This window comes from Mya arenaria, chromosome 14 (assembly GCF_026914265.1).
Source record: "Mya arenaria isolate MELC-2E11 chromosome 14, ASM2691426v1".
NCBI lineage: Eukaryota > Metazoa > Mollusca > Bivalvia > Myida > Myidae > Mya > Mya arenaria.
The window spans coordinates 6,251,350-6,273,975 of NC_069135.1; the positions used below are offsets into that span (position 1 = coordinate 6,251,350).

Genomic DNA, 22,626 nt, shown 5'->3' on the forward strand with positions numbered 1-22,626 from the left:
GGATTTAAATGGGGGCATTTTGAATTCAATGGGAAAAGTTCCCACTGTCCTCTGTTTTTATTCTTGATGTAACTGTATATTAAAAATGTGATGAATAGTATCTAGTATTTTTACACAGGGTAGCAAAGAGGCTGCCAAGTTCACCATCTCCACAGTGAACATCATGGCTGAGGGTGTCCTAGACATGACAAAGGATGTTCGGTACCAGCTTTACCTGAGTTCACTTTACATAGCCCCTTCCGGTACCATTGAGGCTTCAGAACTATACATTAGTACAGACAGTGCCACTATAGAGGAGGGGGGACAGATCAACCTTGCTGAGAGGGGGGAGATAATGAACGGAGATGGTGGGTTGGAGATTTAAGCTTTGTTTTCATTAGAATAATTCTTTAACTAAAGCTTGCTTTTTTCAATAATGAAATAAAATGTTCCAAAGCATCAATTTTCAAGTAAAATTTTACAACCATTTGATAATAGTCTGTATCTTTTTGTTTGTTTGCTTGTGTAATTATTTGCTTGCAAGTTTAAAAGAAACTTAGAAAAATATTAAGCTAAGAGGCCCAGCTCAGTTGCGACTAAGACTCCACCATAACTCTGGCTGCAGTTTTTTTTTGTTGCCCTTTGCAGTGGTCGAAATTAGCACAAGCCCGCAAGCCCTGCTCTGGTAAAATGTCTCCCGGCCTTGCTCAAATTCTGAATTTTATTTAGCAGGGCTTGTTCATAAATATGATTCCATGCAATAAAACAAGAGTTCGGGCTTGTTCATCCAAAAGTCTAATTTCGATGACTGCCTTTGTTAAGTTGAAAACTTATTATTGGTTTAGAGCACAAAAAGGCTTTGAGGTATTTACTTCTAGATTCATAAACAGAAACATAAACACACTCCAAGTAATACTTCTAACTTCAAGAAGGTGTTGTAGTGGGGGTATAAATCACATCTGGTAATAGCTGTAGTTAAATTTGCCCTTGTAGGCTACCTGCCCCACTACGGAGCTAGTCACAGCGGCGAAGGTGGGGGTAATCGCAACTCCTCCGGGGTCACACGAGGGCTCGTATATGACAATTTCCTGCAGCCCACCCTGAAGGGGTCTGGAGGAGACACAACATATGGCGGAGGAGCCATCAAACTGGAGGCCACAGGAACTATTGAGATTGATGGTGAAATCAATGCAGAGTATGTTTGTATTTGTTATGAAAGCAGACATGTTGTTTCTATTGTTGATATTGTTCGTAATGAGTACACAAACTATGTTGTCTTAATTAACAATAAAAAGAGTGAGAATGTTGTTAATAGTATTAAGCTAATAGTATTGGTAGGCACATGTTGTCGAGAGGTTGTGGCTTTGATCCCCACCAGGAGGTATATTTTCTAATGACATTTCCAATTTGGACACCAGTATTAATTTCTAGTCATAAGCATGACTTGAGCAATATTTTATAAGCTATCAGCATTCCTCATAATCAAGCTAAAAGAAATTAGTACTAACTTTAACTTAACAACTTCTGTTTGCAGTGGGGGCAGTGCCACCTCCCTAAATGTGGATGGTATAACAGGCAACTATGGTGGTGCTTCTGGAGGAAGTATCTGGATAACTTGTCAGACTGCCAAGATCAGTGGTGAGTAGTCAGGTCACTAATTTCAGGCAAAGGTACTTTGGTGAAAGCAGTCTTGAGTACAGCATGGCTATTGAAACATGTACACATATTTTCTCCAAATTCTCTTTTTGGGATTCCATTTTATTCTCTCCTCCATTTATTTTGGTCATACATAGGTAAATAATGCATATTAAAGTAAGATAGCAAAATAAGCATATAAAGTTCTGGTTAAACTCCCCTCTTTAGCATGTCTGAGGTGCTGTCGAATTACTGTTGTTTTCGCACATTTCTCAATCATTTTGCCAATCGGTCTTTTACAAATAAAACATAATTGTGCACATTCTTTTCAAGGTCAAATCCATGCGCATGGTGGTTCTGCAACCAGCTCTGGTGCAGGCGGTGGAGGATATATCGCTGTCTACTTCACTGATGGATATTTGGATGACAGGGACATGACAGCGTATGGAGGAACTTCTACAAATGGGGAAGATGGGGCCTCCGGGGTCATCTACATACAGGAGAATGGATATAGAAGGGTAAATTTAAGTAAATATTAGTACTGTGATGGTTTATGAAACTGGACAGAGAGAAACACTTTTGGAGGAGAATGAGTTAAAAATATGGAGAGACTTGCAAACATTCTGTTATTTCTTAAATATCAAGAAGACTACTCAATTTTGCCATTGATGTATATTGCTATTCTAAAATCATTTACAGGCCCTTGTGAAAAGTCTGGTGTCAACACCCTGTTCTTCTACATTGGGAGTTCCAAACACCGTCCTCAGTGCAAACCTTGACCTTTTGGAGGTAAATCCAATTATACATTTATTTGTTCTGTAGAACTGATTATTGTTGCAATAATTTCTTTTTCCAGCACAAACTCCGCAGACCTCTAAAATTGAGTTGCTGTTACCTTTATTGCTCAAAGCATACATATGTAATTATAATAAGTAGATCTTTCTCTTATGCACAGATGTGATTTTACAATAATGGATTTGAGGAAATAATAACTTAATTCAATTTTGAGTAAGATTTAGAAATGTATGGTGCTGATAATAAGACAGCCTTCTAACCCTCAGGTGATAGGTCCAGCCACAGCAGCGTTCCAAGGAAGGACCACTCTACCATCCCTTACTGCCAATGTGGGCACAATAAAGGGAAACCCTTACTCTGTGTTCACTGTACAGGAGAATGTGGTTCTCTACTTGGCCACTAGGGTCGGTATAGTGAATGACCTGAGTATTCGGGCAAATATACATGTGGCTGAAGGCGGCAAGATTGACATGCCCAAGAATGTGATCATTGATAAAGGCTGGTGGCTGGATGTTTGTGGAACAGTTTCTGCTAGTACCAATGTACTCACTATAAGGGAAAAGGGTGAACTGAAAATGTCGAAGCCTGCCGCTGACCTTGCAATTCATACTGTGGTGGTCGACTATGAAGGAATTATGGACCGCTCACAGTACTGCACCACTTCAACAGCACCAGTGGTAATGTCCCTGACATACTTCAACAAAACATCAGAGTTCTCACTGGATACCTCCAAGTACACACTGAGTAAAGGAACCCCGGGCACTGTGTCACCAACTGGCTCTGCCTTAGAAGACACATACTGTGCTCAAACTGGAGCTCTGACCTTGAAGAGAAACCAACACTGCACAGTGAAGACAGGCACCTCTTATTCATTCACAACACTCACAATCAACCCAGGAGCTGAGATAAGAGTTGAAGGGAGCGAAACTGGTTCAGGCACCACTACAATATCGGCCACTAATCTGAACATCATGTTTGGTGGGTTGATTACTGGGGTGGGTGCAGGTTATAAGTCATCAGGACCTGGGGCAGCTTCATCTGGACAAGGTGCTACTCATGGAGGGAAAGGATATGAGAACAGCAAAGCAGCTTATGGAAACATCAAGAATCCAACATCATATGGCAGCAACGGAAATGGTGCAACGTCCAGCTCCGGCAGGGGTGGTGGTCAGATCAAACTCCAGGTGACCAACACATTGACCATAGATGGCAGTATTGACATGAGCGCGGACTCTGGAGGAGCAGGAAGTGGAGGGTCAATTTGGGCACAGGCTAAAACAATCAGTGGGAATGGCTATATGAAGGCTGAGGGGAGTCAGGGTGGTGGTGGAGGAAGGATTGCAGCTATTGCCTCAACAAAAAACAGCTTTACTGGCACAGCCTCAGCTAAAGGTGGAGAGAATGATCATGGAAACATAGGAAGCTCAGGTAAGACTTGGGAACAGATGATACAGAGGGTGTTAACAATTTTCCGTTGAAGTTTTCATTTTATGTAATAAAATCAAAAGTTTTTATCCAATGGTAATCAAACTTCATACAATGGTAGAGCATAATGAGAGGAAGTACAGTGTACAATAACCATAACTCTATTCTTGCTTATTATTGAGTTATTGCCCCTTGTTTCTTTTATTGCCCAGAGTATAACTTGAAAAGTACTGGATGGAATTCATTGGAACTTCATGCAATGGTAAAGCACAGTGAGAGGAAGTGCAGTGTACAATAACCATAACTCTATTCTTGCTTATTACTGAGTTATTGCCCCTTGTTACTTTTTTTGTCCGGAGTATAACTTGAAAAGTACTGGATGGAATTCATTGGAACTTCATACAATGGTAAAGCACAGTGAGAGGAGGTGCAGTGTTCAAGAACCATAACTCTACCTAAACTAATTACTGAGTTATTGCCCATTATTTGTTTTTTTTGCTGTCAATTTTTTTTCCAGACATTAACTTGCAAACTACTAAATGGAATTTATTAAAACTTCATACAATGGTAAAGCACAATGAGAGGAAGTGAAGTGCACAAGAACCATAACTCTATTTCAGCTAATTACAGAGTTACTGCCCTTTGTTACTTTTTTCTTGTCCGGAGCATAACTTAAAAACTATAGGATGGGATTTAGTAAAACTTCATACAGTGATAGATCATAATGAGAGAGAGTGCAGTGTACAGGAACCTCAATTCTATTTCAGCTTAATACATAGTTATTGCCCTTTGTTACTTTTTCTTGTCCGGAGCATAACTTGAAAACTATGAGATGGAATTTAATAAAACTTCATACAGTGATAGATCATAATGAAAGGGAGTGCAGTGTACAGGAACCGCAATTCTTTTTTAGCTTATTACATAGTTATTGCCCTTTGTTACTTTTTCTTGTCTGGAGCATAACTTAAAAACTATGAGATGGAATTTAATAAAACTTCATACAGTGATAGATCCTAATGAGAGGAAGTGTAATGTACAGGAACCACAATTCTTTTTCAGCCAATTACAGAGTTATTGCCCTTTGTTACCTTTTTCTTGTCCGGAGCATAACTTGAAAACTATTGGATGGAATTTAATAAAACTTCATGCAGTGATAGATCATAATGAGAGGAAGTGTAATGTACAGGAACCACAATTCTTTTTCAGCCAATTACAGAGTTATTGCCCTTTGTTACCTTTTTCTTGTCCAGAGGATAACTTGAAAACTATTGGATGGGATTTAATAAAACTTCATACAGTGATAGATCATAATGAGAGAGAGTGCAGTGTACAGGAATTGCAATTCTATTTTAGCTAATTGCAGAGTTACTGCCTTAGGAGAAAGAATTTCACGGCCATAAAAATTCATTAATTTTTGTCAAATCTTTATGAAACTTGCTCAGAATATTTGTCTACTTGTTGTCTTGAGCATTTGTGAATATGGGTCACCTCAGATCAAAAACTAAAAGTACTAGGTCACTAGCTCAAATCCTCGGTTTGCAAAATTTCATCGTCAAATAAAAATCCGGCTTCAATGCGGCGTTGCCACATTGGCGTCTTGTTTTAGTATAGTGCACATGGAGCATAATGTTTATCTGCATGAAATCTCCAACACTGATAAATGGGATCTTGATGAAACTTTTCAAGAATGATAACTGTCAGCCATTAGGGGGTTTGTGGAGCAATCTTTTTACTCAGTTCAATATGGATTGTTCTGAAACTTGTCACACATCACCATTAAGTTTACTAATGTTTAACATATTTTTGTCCATTCTGGCAATGTGGTTTAAGAGGTACATTCCCCTGAACTTATGTTTAATACTTATTGCCATAATGTAAGTTTGCGGAGCAAATATACTTCCTAAGGTTAGGAGAAATTGTTTAAAAAGTTAATAGACAATATCACCATATAGTGTTTTAGTGCCTTACTTATCATTGGTCAGTTGAGGCCAAATGGTTGAACAGTTATGTGCCTTTAATTTAATTTTGACTTCATAGACTGTATTTTGTTGAGGGAGCTACTTCCACGAATTTGAAATATCACTGATTACCCAAACATTGACACAATGTCCCCATTATTTTATTTGTATATAATAATTTGAGAGATAAAACAAGTATCAACAGTGATATTGCCAAACTGATCAATTCCAATGGGGCCTCTGTCTTTATTTCTTGCTTTCACCACTTTCTCATACTACTTTTGCAGGAACTGTTTTCCTTGAGAGTCCGGGCTCCAGTGACTGTATTGTGGATGGTAAGGGTGATGCAGTGACCAGTATCGACAGTGACTTGGACAAACTGACTATCTCCAATGGGTCCTTTGTCATTATTGACAGCAGTGTGACCATTAAGGAACTTGTGTCACATGAGGATGGCGAAACTACTAACATGTGTGAACTGAAAATCCCAGCATCTGTCACTCTGACTGTTACCACTATGGGTATGTAATTCTCTGATTGCCCTAGGCTTTCAGGAATGTTGTTGATAAAAATGAGAAAACATATTTCTGGAGATATATCTTATTGTTTTACATGTTGTACAATTTAGTGACTAAGCATTATCTTAAGTGTTATATTTCCACTAAATCTTAAAGCTAAATGAATTTAATGGCTGTTAAAGTCTTTTTGAATTCTTCTTTTTACAATTTAATTCTTTTTCTCCAAAATGTTTTCAATATCAAGTAACCAATATTCGACCATGATTTATAACATATCAGTCATCGAAATTAGACTTTTGGATGAACAAGCCCGAAGTCTTATACTATTGCTTGGCATCAAATTTTTTTAACAAGCCCTGCTATATAAAATTCAGAATTTGAGCAAGCCCGGAAGACATTTTACCAGTGCATGGCTTGTGGTCTTGTGCTAATTTCGACCATTGACATATTATCAGTGTATTTGATAATATTTTCAGGTGATCCAGACAAAGGCTTTGCTTGCAAAATCAACATAGCAGATGAAGGGGCCTTGATAGTTAGTGGTGGCCTTATTGTGACTGGGGATTCCCCTGTCCTTGACCTTCAGGGCTCTGTTACTGCTGATGCCCTCACAATTGACAACCATGGAACATTCACTGTGGCACCCACTGGTAAAGTGTTCACAAACACATTGGTACTCTCAGCATGGTCAACAACAACTGTTGCTGAAACAGCTGTCTTCGGAAATGACCTGACCAAAATAACGGTTGACAACTTTGAGATTGGATACAAAGCCAATGTCTCATTTGCTCACAGTGAGCTGACAGTAGAGAGTACCGCTTTCAAAATGGATGCCCTATCAAGGTTTGATCTAGGGGGAACAAAGAAGAAACTCTCTCTTACTGGCACTGACTTAACTATCCAAGATGGTGCATTAATTAATGTAAATGGTGGCGGTGACCTAGATACTGGCACTGGGTCAGTTACTGGACTTACTGGGGCAAGTTTCGGTGGAGTAGGGGGAAACAGTTCAGCTGCTACATACGGTTCTACCAGTCTACCTGCCAGCTATGGGAGTGGCTCATCTGATGCAAGAGGAGGTGGCATTCTGGAGTTAGTCTTCACAGGAACGATTGAGTTGGATGGCACTTTAACAGCTGAAGGAGAATCATCTGAAATAACAGGAGGAGCAAGTGGGGGTAGTGTCTACATCAAGGCTTCTACATTACAGGGCCATGCTGTTGTGTCAGTCAACGGTGGAAACAGTAAAGCTGCTGGCGGTGGAGGAGGTGGTGCTGGGAGAATAGCTATTGTTGCCACAACATTGTCCAGTTTCCTTGGTAACGTGAAAGCAGTGGGTGGTTATGGAAATGGTTCTCATGGCGCAGCAGGAACAGTCTACAAACAGTACCAACAGTCTGGAGGAACTGAGTTTAAGACGATCACTGTTAATAACAATGCCCAAAAATCTGACTCATACACCCATGTATCAGGTTTGACCTACGTCACTGACCTGATCATCAATGGATATGCTCAAGTGAAATTTGATGGCACATATGCAATAACAATAGACAAAATTTCAGGTGATTACACAGGAACTCTTACAATAATATACGGTCAGTTCTATGACATTGCCACTAGCTATGGTACACTGACCCCATATGCACTGGAGTGCAAGACAATTATTGAGGAGGGAGGCCAAGCCACAATTCCATCAAAGATTCTTCTCACAGATGATGACTCAACTGGTATTGACTGGTATAATCTGGAAGTGTATGGAACAGTTATTGGTGTGAGAGAAATGACAGTCTCATCTGGTGGTAAAGTATTGATCCATTCAAAAAGCAGATCTGGAATTGATACCTCAAATCTAAGACCAGTTGGAACACTCAGTTTCAATGTCATTGATGTGACTACAGATGGGGTGTTAGAAATTGCCCTTGACAGTATGGACAGGTATGAAATCTCAATGGTGAAAGAACTGAATGTCAAATACGGAGGTCATGCTAAAGGAAGACACCTGCTTGTTAGTTCCCCAAAATTAGAAGTAGCCTACGGAGGTCAGCTAAGTGTGAATGGAGGAAACTTGGACACTGGAATAGCTGCAGGAAGCAATGGTACAACAGGAGCAGGTGGCACAAATGGAGGAAAAGGTGGTGACTCTATAGATGGTTTAACTCCAGTCAAAAATTTCACTGGAAACTTCAATCAGGCTCAAAATTTGGGTTCGGCGGGTGGAGCAGGTAAAAATGAACCCGGAGCTCTTGGTGGTGGATACTTGATGCTAGAAGTGAACACTCTCCTCGATGTTGAAGGCACGATCAGCGCTGATGGTGATGACAGTATAGATGATGCTGGTGGTGGCAGTGGTGGTGCCATTGACATTGCAGTCATAAAAGACATGACAGGCTCAGGACAAATATCTGTAAGGGGAGGCAATGCTGTGTTAGGTGGTGGTGGTGGGGGAGGAAGGATTCACATCAAAGTTGATGGAGATTTCCACTATCTTGGTGAATATAAGCTCTGTGGTGGATCATCAACACAGGCTCAGACAGGTGGATCAGGGACAGCTTATGCGGTTGTGCAAGAGGCAGGGTCACCGGGATATGTTGAGAACTTCTACTTTGACAATGGATGTGCAACTGGAGTAACTGATGGTGTATCATACATTGATGTCACGCTGGGAAACCTCTACTCAGTGAACAGACTAAACATAGGTGAAAACACCAAGGTGTGGCTGTACACTGAGGGACTCCACTTTAAGGCCAAGACCTTGGAGTGTGGTACGGGAAGTACGCTTGTGGTTGGGGACAAGACTATCTTCAGTCCAGACTATGAGCTGACATACAGTGCAATCACCTGTAGCTTTGACCTGAAACCAGACGGAGAGCTGAGACTTCCCAAGTCTGTGGAGCTTAAAGGAGAGGCCAGCTCTTTAGAGGGTGAGTATATTGAGGAGTTAAATTAATTATATAGATGTATTATGTGTTTCCAGTCAGAAGTGTTGGGAATCGGACAGAAAAATTGCTATCGATAATCAGTTAATGAAACCGATCAATGATTGATTATTAATCGATTTAATCATTATTAAATTATCTTTGGTCATCAAATTTAAGGCATATAAATACACTACATGAACCAGTTTAAGAACAAATGTTCCCTTACAATACCATTTGTACATTTCTTTGTATTAATTACATTATTTATTCAGAACTATCCTTTAGTGTTTACAAGTTACTATTACAGAACATGGGACCACAGGCTCTAAATTTTGTCGTACAGTATTGTATACATGTGTAAAATAAACACAAAGAAAAAAAAAATTGTTTTAATAATCAGTCAGTAACAAGTACAACAAGCAGTTGAATATTCTGAATGTTTTACAATAACATTTTCTTACAGAAAACTGAGAAAACTAAATTCTTACATGGTAAGAAGTAAATGGTAACATGTTATAAAAATCACTTTTAAACCACAAACATGAGAAGTTGAGAACCAATCCTTAAGCAGTTAGATTACAAAGAAAATTTGTCATAAGGTACTGTAGTGACTTACTGACTTGATAATATGACTAGATAACTCAACATAGTAACACATGAACATTTTAACATTAACTAGCACTAACCAGAAACAAAACATATTTTCATGACATTTTTTTACTGGTAGTGGGTAGTGGTTACGTCCCTTGTTTATATAATCGATTGTTCAATTTTCTCTATCGATTGTTGCTGATGTAGGCCTTTCCAATCAATTGTCGATTATAATCGATCATCGGCACAACACTACCAGTCAGGATCATAAAATCCTACCAAAGGGAAAATGCAGAAGCCTGTTTGTCATGGGTAGGATTCTTCAATCTGCACAAGAAATACTTGATGGATTCCCTTTCTTGTATTATTTTTTTGTACATTTCATCAAATAGTGCACGCAAGGCTGCTGACTGACATCTTGCACATAGTAATTAGTTCAATAATGACATCAAATAGTTCATATGAAACATCTTTAAATTGAATCTCACTCTCTTCAATAACACCATTTCATTTTCATGAAATATGTACTTTGTTTCGTGTCACACACCCTCCTTTCACTGGACTTGCTTGTCATATGTGCAAGATTATACTTGTATGGATGACTTTTGTGAAGTTTGACTATGTATACTTTGACTGACTTACAGAATTTGACACTATGATACTATTGTCATAACTTTACATTCTCGGTAATGGGATTGGTTTTAAAGCCTTATTATGCTAAATTTCTTCATTTAAAGCTGTAATTTGTCATATTTTGTCTTTATTCCAGGCATACTGTCCAACATTCAGAACCTGATCATCTCATCATACCAGAAGGTAACCCTATCAGCCAATGCCAGAACTGGTGTCTGCTGTGATGCAAATGGAGACCACACATCTCTAACAGAGCAGGGCCGATATAGTTTTTCAAAATTCACACTAGAGAGCTACGCTGAGGTGATTTTCAAGAAAGACCCAACTGAGTTGAAGGGTATCCAGTTTGTGGAGCTTGAGCTGCAGTATGGGTCAAAACTGACCGGTGAAAGTTTGGACATTACGGCCACTAAAGTGACCCTTCACTCTGGCTCCACACTGTCACTTCAGGGAGGAGGGTATGATGCAGAGTCTGGGCCTGGGGCTGGTCATATGGTATGCTATGTTTTGTCCTAGTTATCTCTGAAGTGAAGTCATCAGTTTTCAGAATTTAGTAATGAATGCGAATTTATTCCAATTTATATATAATGCCATTCTAATATATGTATTTTTAGAAATGAAATTTGCTGTTTCTATATTTGACATATTTTGTGAACACCAAAAAATTGTGGGACCAAAAAATATTCCTTTTATTCTAATTCCCTTCTATAAATAATATTATTGCTTAGAAAATGGAATTTGAGTTTGCTATGTTGTGGATACTAGCTATGATCTCCCCTCCCCACAGGATGGTGACATTGGCCTCGGTGCGGGCCATGGGGCATCAGGTGGCACCCACAGTGCTAGCGTATATGGCGGATACCCGTATGACAACACTCGACTGCCAATGGAGCCAGGAAGTGGGGGTGGTAACTCCCTCAACGGAACGGGTGGGGCAGGTGGCGGATACCTCAGGCTTAACTTGTTCTCTGCTCTCACTGTGGATGGTAAGTTGTTCAAATTGTAAGCTTGCTTGATTTGTGAAGAAAAAAAGTTGAGGTATTGTGATAGCCATGGTTTTGGTTTTGTCATTATTAAACCAACACCATTGATCAAAACTCAAATTTTAACTGCTGTTCTGTTTTGTTGATTCAGATTTAACTCTAAATACTTTTTGAATACAAATAAACAAAACAAAGCCTACTTTCTGTTTTTTGATGGGTCTGGGACCATATTCAATAAACATCTTGGATTGAACTTTAAGATCAAAATGAAATCTGGCTGTTTTGATTGGATTATAAGATTAACTGGCCATTTAAAACACTTAGATTTTGCTTCTTAGATTAAGATCAATCTATTTATTGAATACAGCCATTGATGTTTAGTTAAAGTGACACTCTTATTCAAAATCAATACATACACATATATAACAAACATAAAATTTAACTGATAAACTTTTAACTATGTACTAAATAATGCATTTATGGAATATATTAATTACTGATAATTAGATTGTGACCATGTATTTAATAGCTGAAAATGCAAAAATATTTAATGATTGGTGAATGCTAAAATAATTACTGTGATTGACTATAGACTCATAGGTAGAAATACCATGTTTTATGCACATTTCTGTCAAATTAAACTTGGTACCTCATGAGAACCATTGTTTTCTTCAACATTATTTCATCTGTTTTGGAATATTAAAACAATCGTATTAATTGTGGTAAATCTTATGTGGGAGTAAGAGTGCATCTTTAAGAATCATGCAACTTAATAATCAATATGTAAAGCCTCAATGGTTAAACCATTGCCTAATCTATTTCTTTTATTTGTACTTAAAACTGTCATTTCTAGGCACCATACAAGTAAATGGCAACCCAGGTTCAGGAACAAATGCTGGTGGTGGCAGTGCAGGCACCATTGTGATTTCAACTCCAACAATGAGTGGTAATGGGAAGTTTCAGGCTAATGGAGGGGCTGGCCTTGGATATGGAGGGGGAGGAGCTGGCGGAAGAATCTCCATCATTGTAACATCACAGTGAGTTGAGGGGATTCTCTATCGTTTTATAAAAAAAAAACATTTTGTTCTCATACAAACACTTGAGCCTCTGAGTAAGGAAGAGGTTTATTTGCAAAATATTGGTCAAGCTTTTTGTTCCCTTGCTAACAATTGAGCCTCTCATTAAGGAAGGAGTTATGTTGCAAAAATTCAGTCCTTTCATCAACAATTAAGCAGTTGAGTAATAAAATGGTTCTATTTTTGGTAGTTTTTTATTGAAATGAATTGATGTTTTTTTAGACTAAAATGAAATAATATAAATTGCATCAGACATAATTTAATATTTATAAAAATGATAAATTTGGTACTTCATTTGTCATTTTGTTATAAGTACTCATTAAGATTTCAAACAAACATAGCATTTACCAAATATATCATATTACCTTTGAAGAAATTCCTTCACTGGGGAGACAACTGCCTATGGTGGAGGCAATGACCACAACCTGGACACAGTAAAGGCTGGACCTGGCACCACCTACCTGCTGACTGGTCAGTCCCCGCGGCAGTCCCACTCACTGACCATTAAAGGAAATGTAGACAGCTCCGTACAGGAACAGACATACACAAACATAAATGGAGACCCTGCTAATAACGAATTCACATACAACATGCTCACACTCTCTGGTGAGGGCTTAAATATATAAGAATATTTCGTCTTTTTTGATATGTTATTAGTTGTAGAAAGTCATGTGCAATTTCTTGTTTTCTGAATAAAAATAAAAGTGATATTAATGAGCTTTTGTGATGTTTTAAGATTATATACTATTTCAATGTTTTCAGGGTATGCCAATGCCATATTCGGAGATGCCGACACAGAGCTCAGATTGGCTGACATCACTGGAGACAAGACCGGCACTCTTTTTGTGACTGACCAACAGACGGTCAGGGCTGCAGTGGTGGAAGGGGTCATTGGGGAGTTCATTACAACCATCAACTTTGACATAGGTGAAGAAGCCATCCTTCATGTGCCTGATACTCTCTATGTGGATGGAGTGACACTGAACATCAAGGGGACATGTACATTTAACAACCTGGTTGTGGAAAATGGAGGCACTATTCAAGGTCACCTGACGACCTTCACCTCCTCATATGCCAATGGAGAATATACACCCACAAGTGAGCCAGGCAGTTACACACTGGTCTCTATCAAGCTCAAGGCAGGATCACAGTTCCTGATACCTGCTGGTGGTCTTAAGTTGATCATAGGGACCCTTGAACTGAAACGGTTTGTCGTCATGGAAGCAGAGTTTGTCAACCTGGTGGCAGTGAATCTGATTCTAGAACGTGAAGCAGCCTTAAGCACCAATGGCAAAGCAGCAATAGATGACCCTCTGGTCCCAATAACTGCTCATGGTATCAGCAAGAATGGTGGGGCCAACACAGCAGCTGGAGGCGTGGGCGGTAACTACTCAGTAGAAGATGCTTCTGTGCCCTTTGGTACAATCTACACTCCTCAAACCCCAGGAGCCTCAGGAGGACAAGGTGGAAAGGGTGGAGGGTACATATACATTCAGACTAATGAGCTTATTTTAGACGGAATCCTGAGATCATCTGGGGCAGACTCATCGACAGGAGGAGGTGGAGCTGGTGGAAGTATCTATGTTATCTGCAGTGTTGCCCTTAAAGGATTGGGCTCAATGGAGGCCATTGGTGGATCTACAACTGAGTCTGATGCTGGAGCAGGTAGTGGTGGTCATATTGCTGTTCACATGAAGGCTGATTTCTATGAGGGCTCTTACAGTGCAGGTGGAGGTACATCCCCTGCACCACATGGAAATGCTGGGCCTGGTTCTATATATACACTGTCCAATACTTATGGGGAAAAATTGGTCTGTGACAACACCAATGGTCAAACAGACTACTATACCACTCTTGATGAATCTGACCTCGTTCTCAACTTTGATGAAGTGGATATCTATAATTATGCCCAGCTACAGTTAGTTAAGGATGGACAACCAAGAGAGCTGAACATTCTCAAAATCAATAGCGACGGAACTGGTTTGGTTAGAATCCAAACAAATCAAAAGGGAACCCTTGAGAGATCACAGACTGATACAAGAGCAAACTCAAAACTTCAAGTAAATATCGAACTGCACGATGGAGGTGAATTCATCTTGTCTGAAACAGTCACAATCCTTGGTCTTGGAGAAGTGGCTTTTGATCTAGATGGTGTTATGCGAGGTGTGTCTAACTTGTACCTTGGACCAAACAGAAACATGAGAATTGGATCCAATGCTAAGATAGTGTCACTCACAGCAACCAACCTGGATGATATCACCCATGTCACCTTTGGAAAACTACAGCTTGAACCGGGTAGCAAGATTGAGTATGATGCTAATACGGGAGCATTAATTAAAGCAAGTAACATTAACTTCAAATTTGCATCAAAAATTTATGCTGACTTCTTCAATGTGTCCGCCACAAATGTTGACCTAGAGCTTGAAAGTGTGATGAGCTGCTCCAGTGGACATCGTCCAGATTCAGAACAGATAGATATAACCATTGGCTCCGGTCTACCTGGTGTGGGGTCTGCTGGAGGGGCTGCACATGGTGGTGTAGGGGGCGGTGGCTTAGACGCCAATGGGGCATCCGTAACAGGAACATCTTACAATTCATTGTACACACCAACAAAGGCTGGGAGCAGGGGAACATATGATCCCAATACTGGTATCAAGACTGGTGGTCATGGGGGTGGCTACATTCACCTGCGCCTTGGTAATAAACTGATAAATGATGGCACTATTGCAGCCAATGGTGGGGCTTCAGGCTCCAGCAATGGAGGTGGTGGCAGTGGAGGGAGTGTCCTTGTTGAGGTTTATGACTTTGAGGGCTACGGTGACATCTCAGCCAAAGGTGGGGATGGTACATATGAAAATGGTGGAGGAGCAGCCGGCCGTGTAGCTGTTCACTGTCTGCAGCAGATTGTCTATGAAGGCTCGTACACTGTATATGGAGGGGCTGGATCAGATGACACCCAGAGTGCAGGAGGTGGCACTGTCTACCTCTTGGACATAAGAAACAGCAAGGAATACAAAAGACTACTGTTGAACAATCAGAACAGGCCTCATGACAAGTATGCAACCATTGATGAGGATTTTACCTACCACTACTTTGATGAAATGCACTTGCTAGAGCAGGCTTCAGTTCACATGGCAGACGATGGAAGAAGTAGCATTATTGAAATCAACAAAATTGTTGGTGATGGCAGTGGTTTGATACATCTCCATGGCAACCACAAAGCTTACGCTGAATACAGACCTTCAGTCAGAAACGCCTTCATCACTGGAGTAAACTTCATCATAGATCAAAATTCTGAAGTTATCTTTCCATCCATCATGTATGTTTATGGCACAGGGGTTTTCTTAGAAGGACAAACTGAATCCAGATCTGTCTCCATGAATGGTCGCATGACAGGAATATCTGACCTTGTACTTGGCTTTGAAACATTGCTCTACTTTGGTCAGTATGCCCATACTGCATCAATCAACCAAGATGGAACTCACAAATCCATCAATGCTGCAGGTACAGTGACGTTCGGTACAGTTGACCTCAGAAGCTACTCTGAAATAAAGTATGCCCCAGACCAGACGGTTATACAACAGATTTCCCGCCTTGACTGCAGATTCCAGTCGGTGATTTCTGCTGAAAGTATCACAATCAGTGCCAACATCTTCCAACTAGAGGCAGGAGCAATGCTGACAGCATCAGCCACATACAGACCAAACGATTCCCTGGATGAGACACTAGGAAGCGGTGTTGATGCCGCTCATAGAGGATCACTCCCGCCAACTACAACAACAACCACCACTAGCACAACCACAACCACCCCTCCTCTCATGGAGTGCAGAAATGTCACTGTTGATGGAAATGGGACTGTTGTTAACCTCACTGACACTGAAATGGATGATTCCAACTCTACAAACATGAATGAGACTGACACAAATTCAACAAATCTGTACACATTCATAGAAGTATGTCAACCAGTTAATATCACAACAACCGAAAATGTAACAACTACAATTGGTCTGCCTTTCACCACAACTACAACAACTGAGACACCGGTTATACCAAGCCTCTACTTTGGAACTGGTGGAGGCCATGCATCTAATGGGGGAGGTAAGAGAAATTATGCTTTTTTCTTTGTCACGGCATTAAGAGCCTTAAACATGTATAGAGATTGAAATTAGGATGGGAGTGGTCTATTGGATGAACTGCTATAAAATATGGTTATCTGAGTTTGTTGATGGCCTCTCAGCCCAGAGGTTCGAGGTTTAATCCCTTATAATTTATAGCTGACTGGAGTGTGATTAATATCAGCTTTCAGCTTTCTTCACATTCAAGCTAAAATAAGTTCATATAATTCAAAATCCTGTTCACATTCCCTACAGGTGACTATGCATCAGACCTCAGCCTGCGTGTGCGGGGAGGTAACTACTATGGGAGCCTGTACAAACCATCCCATCGTGGTAGTCGAGGAGGCAATGGACAGTTTGAAGATGGAGGAAATGGGGGAGGCTATGTTAAACTTAAGGTAGAGTTTCAATTTTTTTAAGCCTTTTTTTGGTTAACTGCTTTGTTATCTGTCCATATTATATAACAAATGTTAACATTGTGCATAACTCATGACCAGTTTATACAGCTTCAATAGCTATCACAAAGCTAAAACACATTGGAATTAATCTCTGTCCTCATTCCCAGGTGACCACTGACCTGCTTGTGGATGGTACCATCTCGTCTGATGGAGCCCCAGGAGGAAGAGATGCAGGTGGTGGCAGTGGTGGCACCATCTATATTGAGTAAGTTCTGCATGAAAGTGTGCAAAGAATATTGCCCAATTATTAGCTTTCAAAAAATTCTTATCGTTGGGACTGTAAATTGGATTTTGAAGGTGTATACATCAGCTAAAATGCTCCCACCTCCCAAATGTTTTAGATTCATAAAAAATACTTTAAATGGAAATAAAATATTTTTGGTATCACCATATTTTTCTCCTAGCTCCAAGAACCTGGAAGGTCATGGCCTGATCCAGTCGCTAGGTGGCGATGGTTACCATGGTGGTGCAGGTGGCCGTGTTGCCACATACCTTAAAGAGCAGATTTACTATTTTGGATCTTTTGACTTCCTGGGGGGAAGCGGAAAGGGTAACTACTTGACTGCAGGAGGGCCTGGATCCGTCTACATCTATGACATAAGGTAGGTTCACTTAATGTGCTGCTCTGATATGAGGTTCTTTTTTCATGATGTTTACTCACTTTACTTCACTTTTATGGTATTAATAATACATTTAGCAAATTTTATCTTAGCTTGCATATGTGCACAATTAATATTATGCTTTATCCACATTATTTGTATGCATTGATGATATTGACTACAGTGTAATTGTAATTTTAAAATAAATGTACTATTCAACTGTCAGCAATGATTTTAGTTTCACTTCAACTACTCTCCCTATGTCACAGGAACTCTCGTCAATATGAGCAGCTACATCTGGACAACTTGGCACGATCCTGGGACCACCAGTATGTTCTTGACGAAATCCTGGAATCTGGGGGCACTAAGACAGACTTCTACTTTGATGAGGTCCACCTCACCCGGAATGCATCCCTACAGTTGAAGACGGGAGATGGTATACTTCGTAGCCTAACCTGTGACAAGACCTTTGGAGATTTAACAGCCAGGATTTTACTTCTGGTAAGCAAAGGACCTTTTCTTTTGCTTGATACAGATGTTTGACTGTTGAAAAAGAAGTTTGACGATTTGTATTTTGTCCAATTTTTAAATAAAGAAAACAAGAAAGTATTGTTATTGTGATAACCTTGGTGTCAGCGTTGTTGTGCAAAAGCTTGGCCGTAAAAAATTCTTTTTACCTATTACCTGTGACAATACGAACATGTGTAGCAAGATCCATTACCCTAGCTTTGATTATTATTATTGAGTTGTCCTCCTTGTTTGACTGAAAAAGAGTTAAAAAATTGGATCCCCTTGCAGTTAAATTGTAAGACATGGACATGTGTAGCTTTTCTGATAAACTGCAGTAACAGCTGACCAGATTTAACAGTCATCTTTATGTTCTGCATACTTTCCACCTTGCAGGCCAACCAGACTGGCTACTTTGAAGAATACCAGCCACAATCGAAGTTACCCTTCAACCTATGGATTGACGATGCCTCACGAGCATATCTCTCTCCCCTTATTTACATTCTGGGGCTTGGAGAGATCGCCCTGAAGTGGAATGGCGAGTTGATTGGTGTCAGACATATTAGGTATTCTCGACTTGATGAGCTATGTTATTCCTGCTTAACATTAATAGTGTAGATTTTATCATAACTGGTACTCCGAATTCAATAATTAATCCTTTTTGTGTTTATGTCTTAATGCGAGATATTTATAAAAAGTATACTAAGCCATGAAGTATTTATTGTATTTGTGAAAATTTAACATTCCTATCATTTGCTCATACCACTAAATGTGTACCCTTTGGTAATGAAATTAATTGAATGAAATATGTTTGAACTGTAGCACTGACTTTACACATCAAAGCAATACATCTTTCTCAATGATTAGACTAACAGACTGCAAAATGTATACAGGATTGTGCCAGGGCGAGTTATCAACATTAAGAGTGAGGCGATGACCAGCTACACAGAAGATGGGGTGTATGTGTCAGGAACACCAGGTGCCTTCTCCTTTGCTACCATGGAGCTAGGGGCTCAAGCTGTGTTGGAGCTTCCCCCTCCCATGCCGCTTGTCCTTACAGTTGGCATCCTGGTAAGAGATTGATTAGGGACGTTTCACTTTGAGTGTGGACAAAGGCTGGACGAGAGTTTTCTATACATATACATTTTCGCAACCAAGAGGCATTTGAAATGTCTAGGTTTTGAAAAAAAACAATGGTGTATATTAATCAAATAAGATAATCATTTTTACAATAACTTCTTATTTTTTAGTCAGTCAGTTTTATTGCTCCGAAGTACATTATGGTGATTCCTATGGCCAATTGTAAAACTTCCCTAAGTTTGTAGGATAAAAACAGATTGCACCCATTATGATTTTACTGTTAGCTATTGTAGTTAAAATGTAGAATTGATAACAACCAGCTGAGCTACTGGTCATTAGTATTGAGATGTTGATTTTGAAATTATTTTTGTGTATCATCATTTTATTTTTTTATGTTTATTTTAGGACATTAAGTATGAATCTCGATTCTACGCTGACTCAATGCAGATTTTGGCCACAGATTTCTTCTTTGAGCCCAAGGCAGAGTTTGTATGTGTGGGGACCAGTCGTGTAGTTCAGCCTGGTGATTCCTCCACCCCTGGGGCAGGAGGAGGGCACGCTTCTCAAGGAGGCGGTGGTGAGTATTCAGGAGTTGGGCGGTGGTGGTGATTTTGGGGGCAGGTAAATGTGTGAAAGGTAAATGGAATTTGGATGGGGGTTTTCTTGGTTTGCATTGTTTGTTTTTTGTCTATTTAGAAATAATGTAAATGTGACTGTCATGGTGAATTTACATTTATAAGTAACACATAAGTGAAAATCGCTGCACTACGATCTAAGGGCTATTTATTATTATCTATTATTTAAATAGTATATTGCTGGGTGTCTGTTTTCGCTAATTTGAATCCCGAAAAGGTAAATTTGCTTCTGTAGGGGGGTTGGTATATTTTAAAAATGCCTTCCCCCCCAGGGGTTATATGTTTAAATGGAATAGCCCTAAATTGGTTTGTGTCTTAAATGTTTTTGTAACTTGTAAATTAATTATCAGCCTTTATTGTTTATTATCAATAGAATTGTGTTTTCAACCTACCTGTATTCTTCAGCCCCAGGAGGACCAACAGGTGGTGGTTTAGCATATGGCTCTGTGTACAAGCCTGACCTTCCTGGCAGTCGGGGCGGGGGCACTCACGGAGGTCTAGGGGGTGGTAATCTGTACATCAGGGTGCCTGCAGAGTTCCTGCTTGATGGTATCATTCGGGCGGATGGTGCCAATGGTGGAACTGACAGCGGAGGTGGCAGTGGAGGCTCTGTTCTCATTGAATCTGGTGCGTACAAGTAATGAGCCAGTCATTATTATTCAGATGTGACAAAAAGTTATTTCCTGCATCATTTCTATAATGGTATATTTAAGATCAATGCCAGAATATTTCTTTATTAGTTAATCATAATCTGGATATAAAACATTCTGACACCAAACTCAGCAGTTTTACATTCTTTAGATGAACACACCCAGTAAATGTCTGGGCAAAGAAGCATCATTAAAGTAGTTCTCAAAAAAACTGTGCCATGATATATTCAGGTCAGTTCTCAGGCCATGGCAAGATCTCAGTCAATGGTGGAGATGGCTGGGATACATCAGGGGCGGGTGGAGGTGGTCGTATAGGCATCCACACCTGGGACTTCAACTACTACAAGGGAGAGTTGCTTGCTTACACTGGAGCCTCCAGCAGGGGTGACCTTGGAGGGCCTGGGACAGTGTTCATTGAAGACAAGATTAGTGAATTTACATACCAGTCTAGGTAAGCAAATTGAATTAACATACCAGTCTAGGTAAAACTGGTGACTTTACATACCTGTTTAGGTAAGACTATTGAATTTACATATCTGTCTAGGAAAGACTAGTGAATTTTTACACCAGTCTAGGTAAGAATAGTGACTTTACATACCTGTTTATATAAGACTAATGACTTAACCAGTCTTCATAAGACTTGTGAAATTACATACCAGTCTAGGTAAAACAATTGAGCTTACATACCAGTCCACACAAGATTAGTGACTTTACATACCAGTCTAGGTAAGACAAGTGACCTTTTGTTAGACTAGTTTCTTCAAAACTTTGTCACTAGTGTAGCATTACTCCTTCAATCTCACAATGTTCTCTTAAAGACAAAATTGGTGAAATACCATAGATATGTTACAGAGAAATGAAATGTTGATTAATATTAAAAAAAAAAAACTGAGGGAAAAGAAACAAATATCAGCAAAGAGTACTCTACATGCATACTCTTAACAATTTGCTCATGATATTCAGTTGAAAAAATATTTTCTTGAAACTTGAAAGGTATATTTGACAGATTACAAATATCTTTGTTATTTGAAATATCATTGCCAAATAAAAACTTGTTTTGATAATTCATACACAAACTTTGATATTTGTACATGTATTTTGAAGTCATTACCAAGCTGATATTTGTACATAAACATTTCAGACTCAATCTGATATTTGTACATGAACATTTCAGACTGTACCTGGATGGTCGAAACCTGGCCATTCCAAAGCCAATAGTGATCAATGAAATCAACCCTCGTCACAAGACACAGACCACATCCAATACAAACAACGCGGACCTGGACTTTGAACACCTCATGCTCAACAAAGATGTTAGTTAAGTCCTATCAAAACTTACTGTAATATCAACATTTTACAATGACAATTTTTATTTCATCTGTTTATAAGTACCATTGCTGTTTAAAGTCATTATCCTCTATAAACTGAGGAAATCAAAATCATTGGCATCTGTCTTCCACACTGTTGTATCAAGGACTATGCTACATATTGTGAATGATCTTTGGTTCAGATCAGAAATATTAAAAACAGATTATTCATTCATTTTTTTTGTTGTTCAAAGATTCATTTGAAACCTGTTTTTCTAGGCAATGCTGGAGATTGGCTCAGGTGCCGACACAATAACTTCCTTGAACATTGACTATTTGATGGGAGACTGGACTGGTTACTTGCATGGTAAATATGGCGAGGACATCTATCTTGAGTATTTGGCACACACCACCCTGCGCTCCTCCCCACCAACCAACTTCAGGATTGATGAGGGTTCCAACATTTGGCTCTCAGCTGACTTCAAGCTGACAGGTCTACAGACACCAGCCATGCAGGTGAAATAATTATTTGTAAAAAAGAACAAGCAAATGCAATTTTATTTACTGTAATAAACTTATACATGTTGTTTTTTGTGTTAATGAATGTATAGAAGAATATGTTTTTATATTCAAACTTATATGTCTCTGATTTTCTAATGTACCTATTAACCAACATGGTACATCTTTATTGTTCTCAGCATGTGTCATAAATTGAAAGCCAGAATTATTTATTTGTTGTTACTGTTTATTTTTTATTTTTCCCA

At 39.4% G+C, this 22,626-nt stretch overlaps 1 protein-coding gene across 1 annotated transcript in view; it reads left to right on the forward strand.

The window, feature by feature from the left end:
* Window positions 1–22,626, forward strand: part of LOC128217484 (uncharacterized) — an 82,688-nt gene that overhangs the window by 52,928 nt on the left and 7,134 nt on the right. Inside the window, exons 67-90 of the mRNA XM_052924640.1 lie at window positions 119–347; window positions 973–1,174; window positions 1,514–1,617; window positions 1,948–2,132; window positions 2,314–2,403; window positions 2,676–3,837; window positions 6,080–6,313; window positions 6,787–9,231; window positions 10,589–10,947; window positions 11,240–11,438; window positions 12,289–12,472; window positions 12,885–13,117; window positions 13,274–16,609; window positions 16,882–17,024; window positions 17,192–17,289; window positions 17,489–17,686; window positions 17,953–18,184; window positions 18,587–18,756; window positions 19,084–19,261; window positions 19,676–19,847; window positions 20,311–20,532; window positions 20,787–21,006; window positions 21,730–21,868; window positions 22,142–22,378. Of these exons, the coding sequence (XP_052780600.1) occupies window positions 119–347; window positions 973–1,174; window positions 1,514–1,617; window positions 1,948–2,132; window positions 2,314–2,403; window positions 2,676–3,837; window positions 6,080–6,313; window positions 6,787–9,231; window positions 10,589–10,947; window positions 11,240–11,438; window positions 12,289–12,472; window positions 12,885–13,117; window positions 13,274–16,609; window positions 16,882–17,024; window positions 17,192–17,289; window positions 17,489–17,686; window positions 17,953–18,184; window positions 18,587–18,756; window positions 19,084–19,261; window positions 19,676–19,847; window positions 20,311–20,532; window positions 20,787–21,006; window positions 21,730–21,868; window positions 22,142–22,378 (10,971 nt within the window). The remainder of the gene's footprint in view (window positions 1–118; window positions 348–972; window positions 1,175–1,513; window positions 1,618–1,947; window positions 2,133–2,313; window positions 2,404–2,675; window positions 3,838–6,079; window positions 6,314–6,786; window positions 9,232–10,588; window positions 10,948–11,239; window positions 11,439–12,288; window positions 12,473–12,884; window positions 13,118–13,273; window positions 16,610–16,881; window positions 17,025–17,191; window positions 17,290–17,488; window positions 17,687–17,952; window positions 18,185–18,586; window positions 18,757–19,083; window positions 19,262–19,675; window positions 19,848–20,310; window positions 20,533–20,786; window positions 21,007–21,729; window positions 21,869–22,141; window positions 22,379–22,626) is intronic.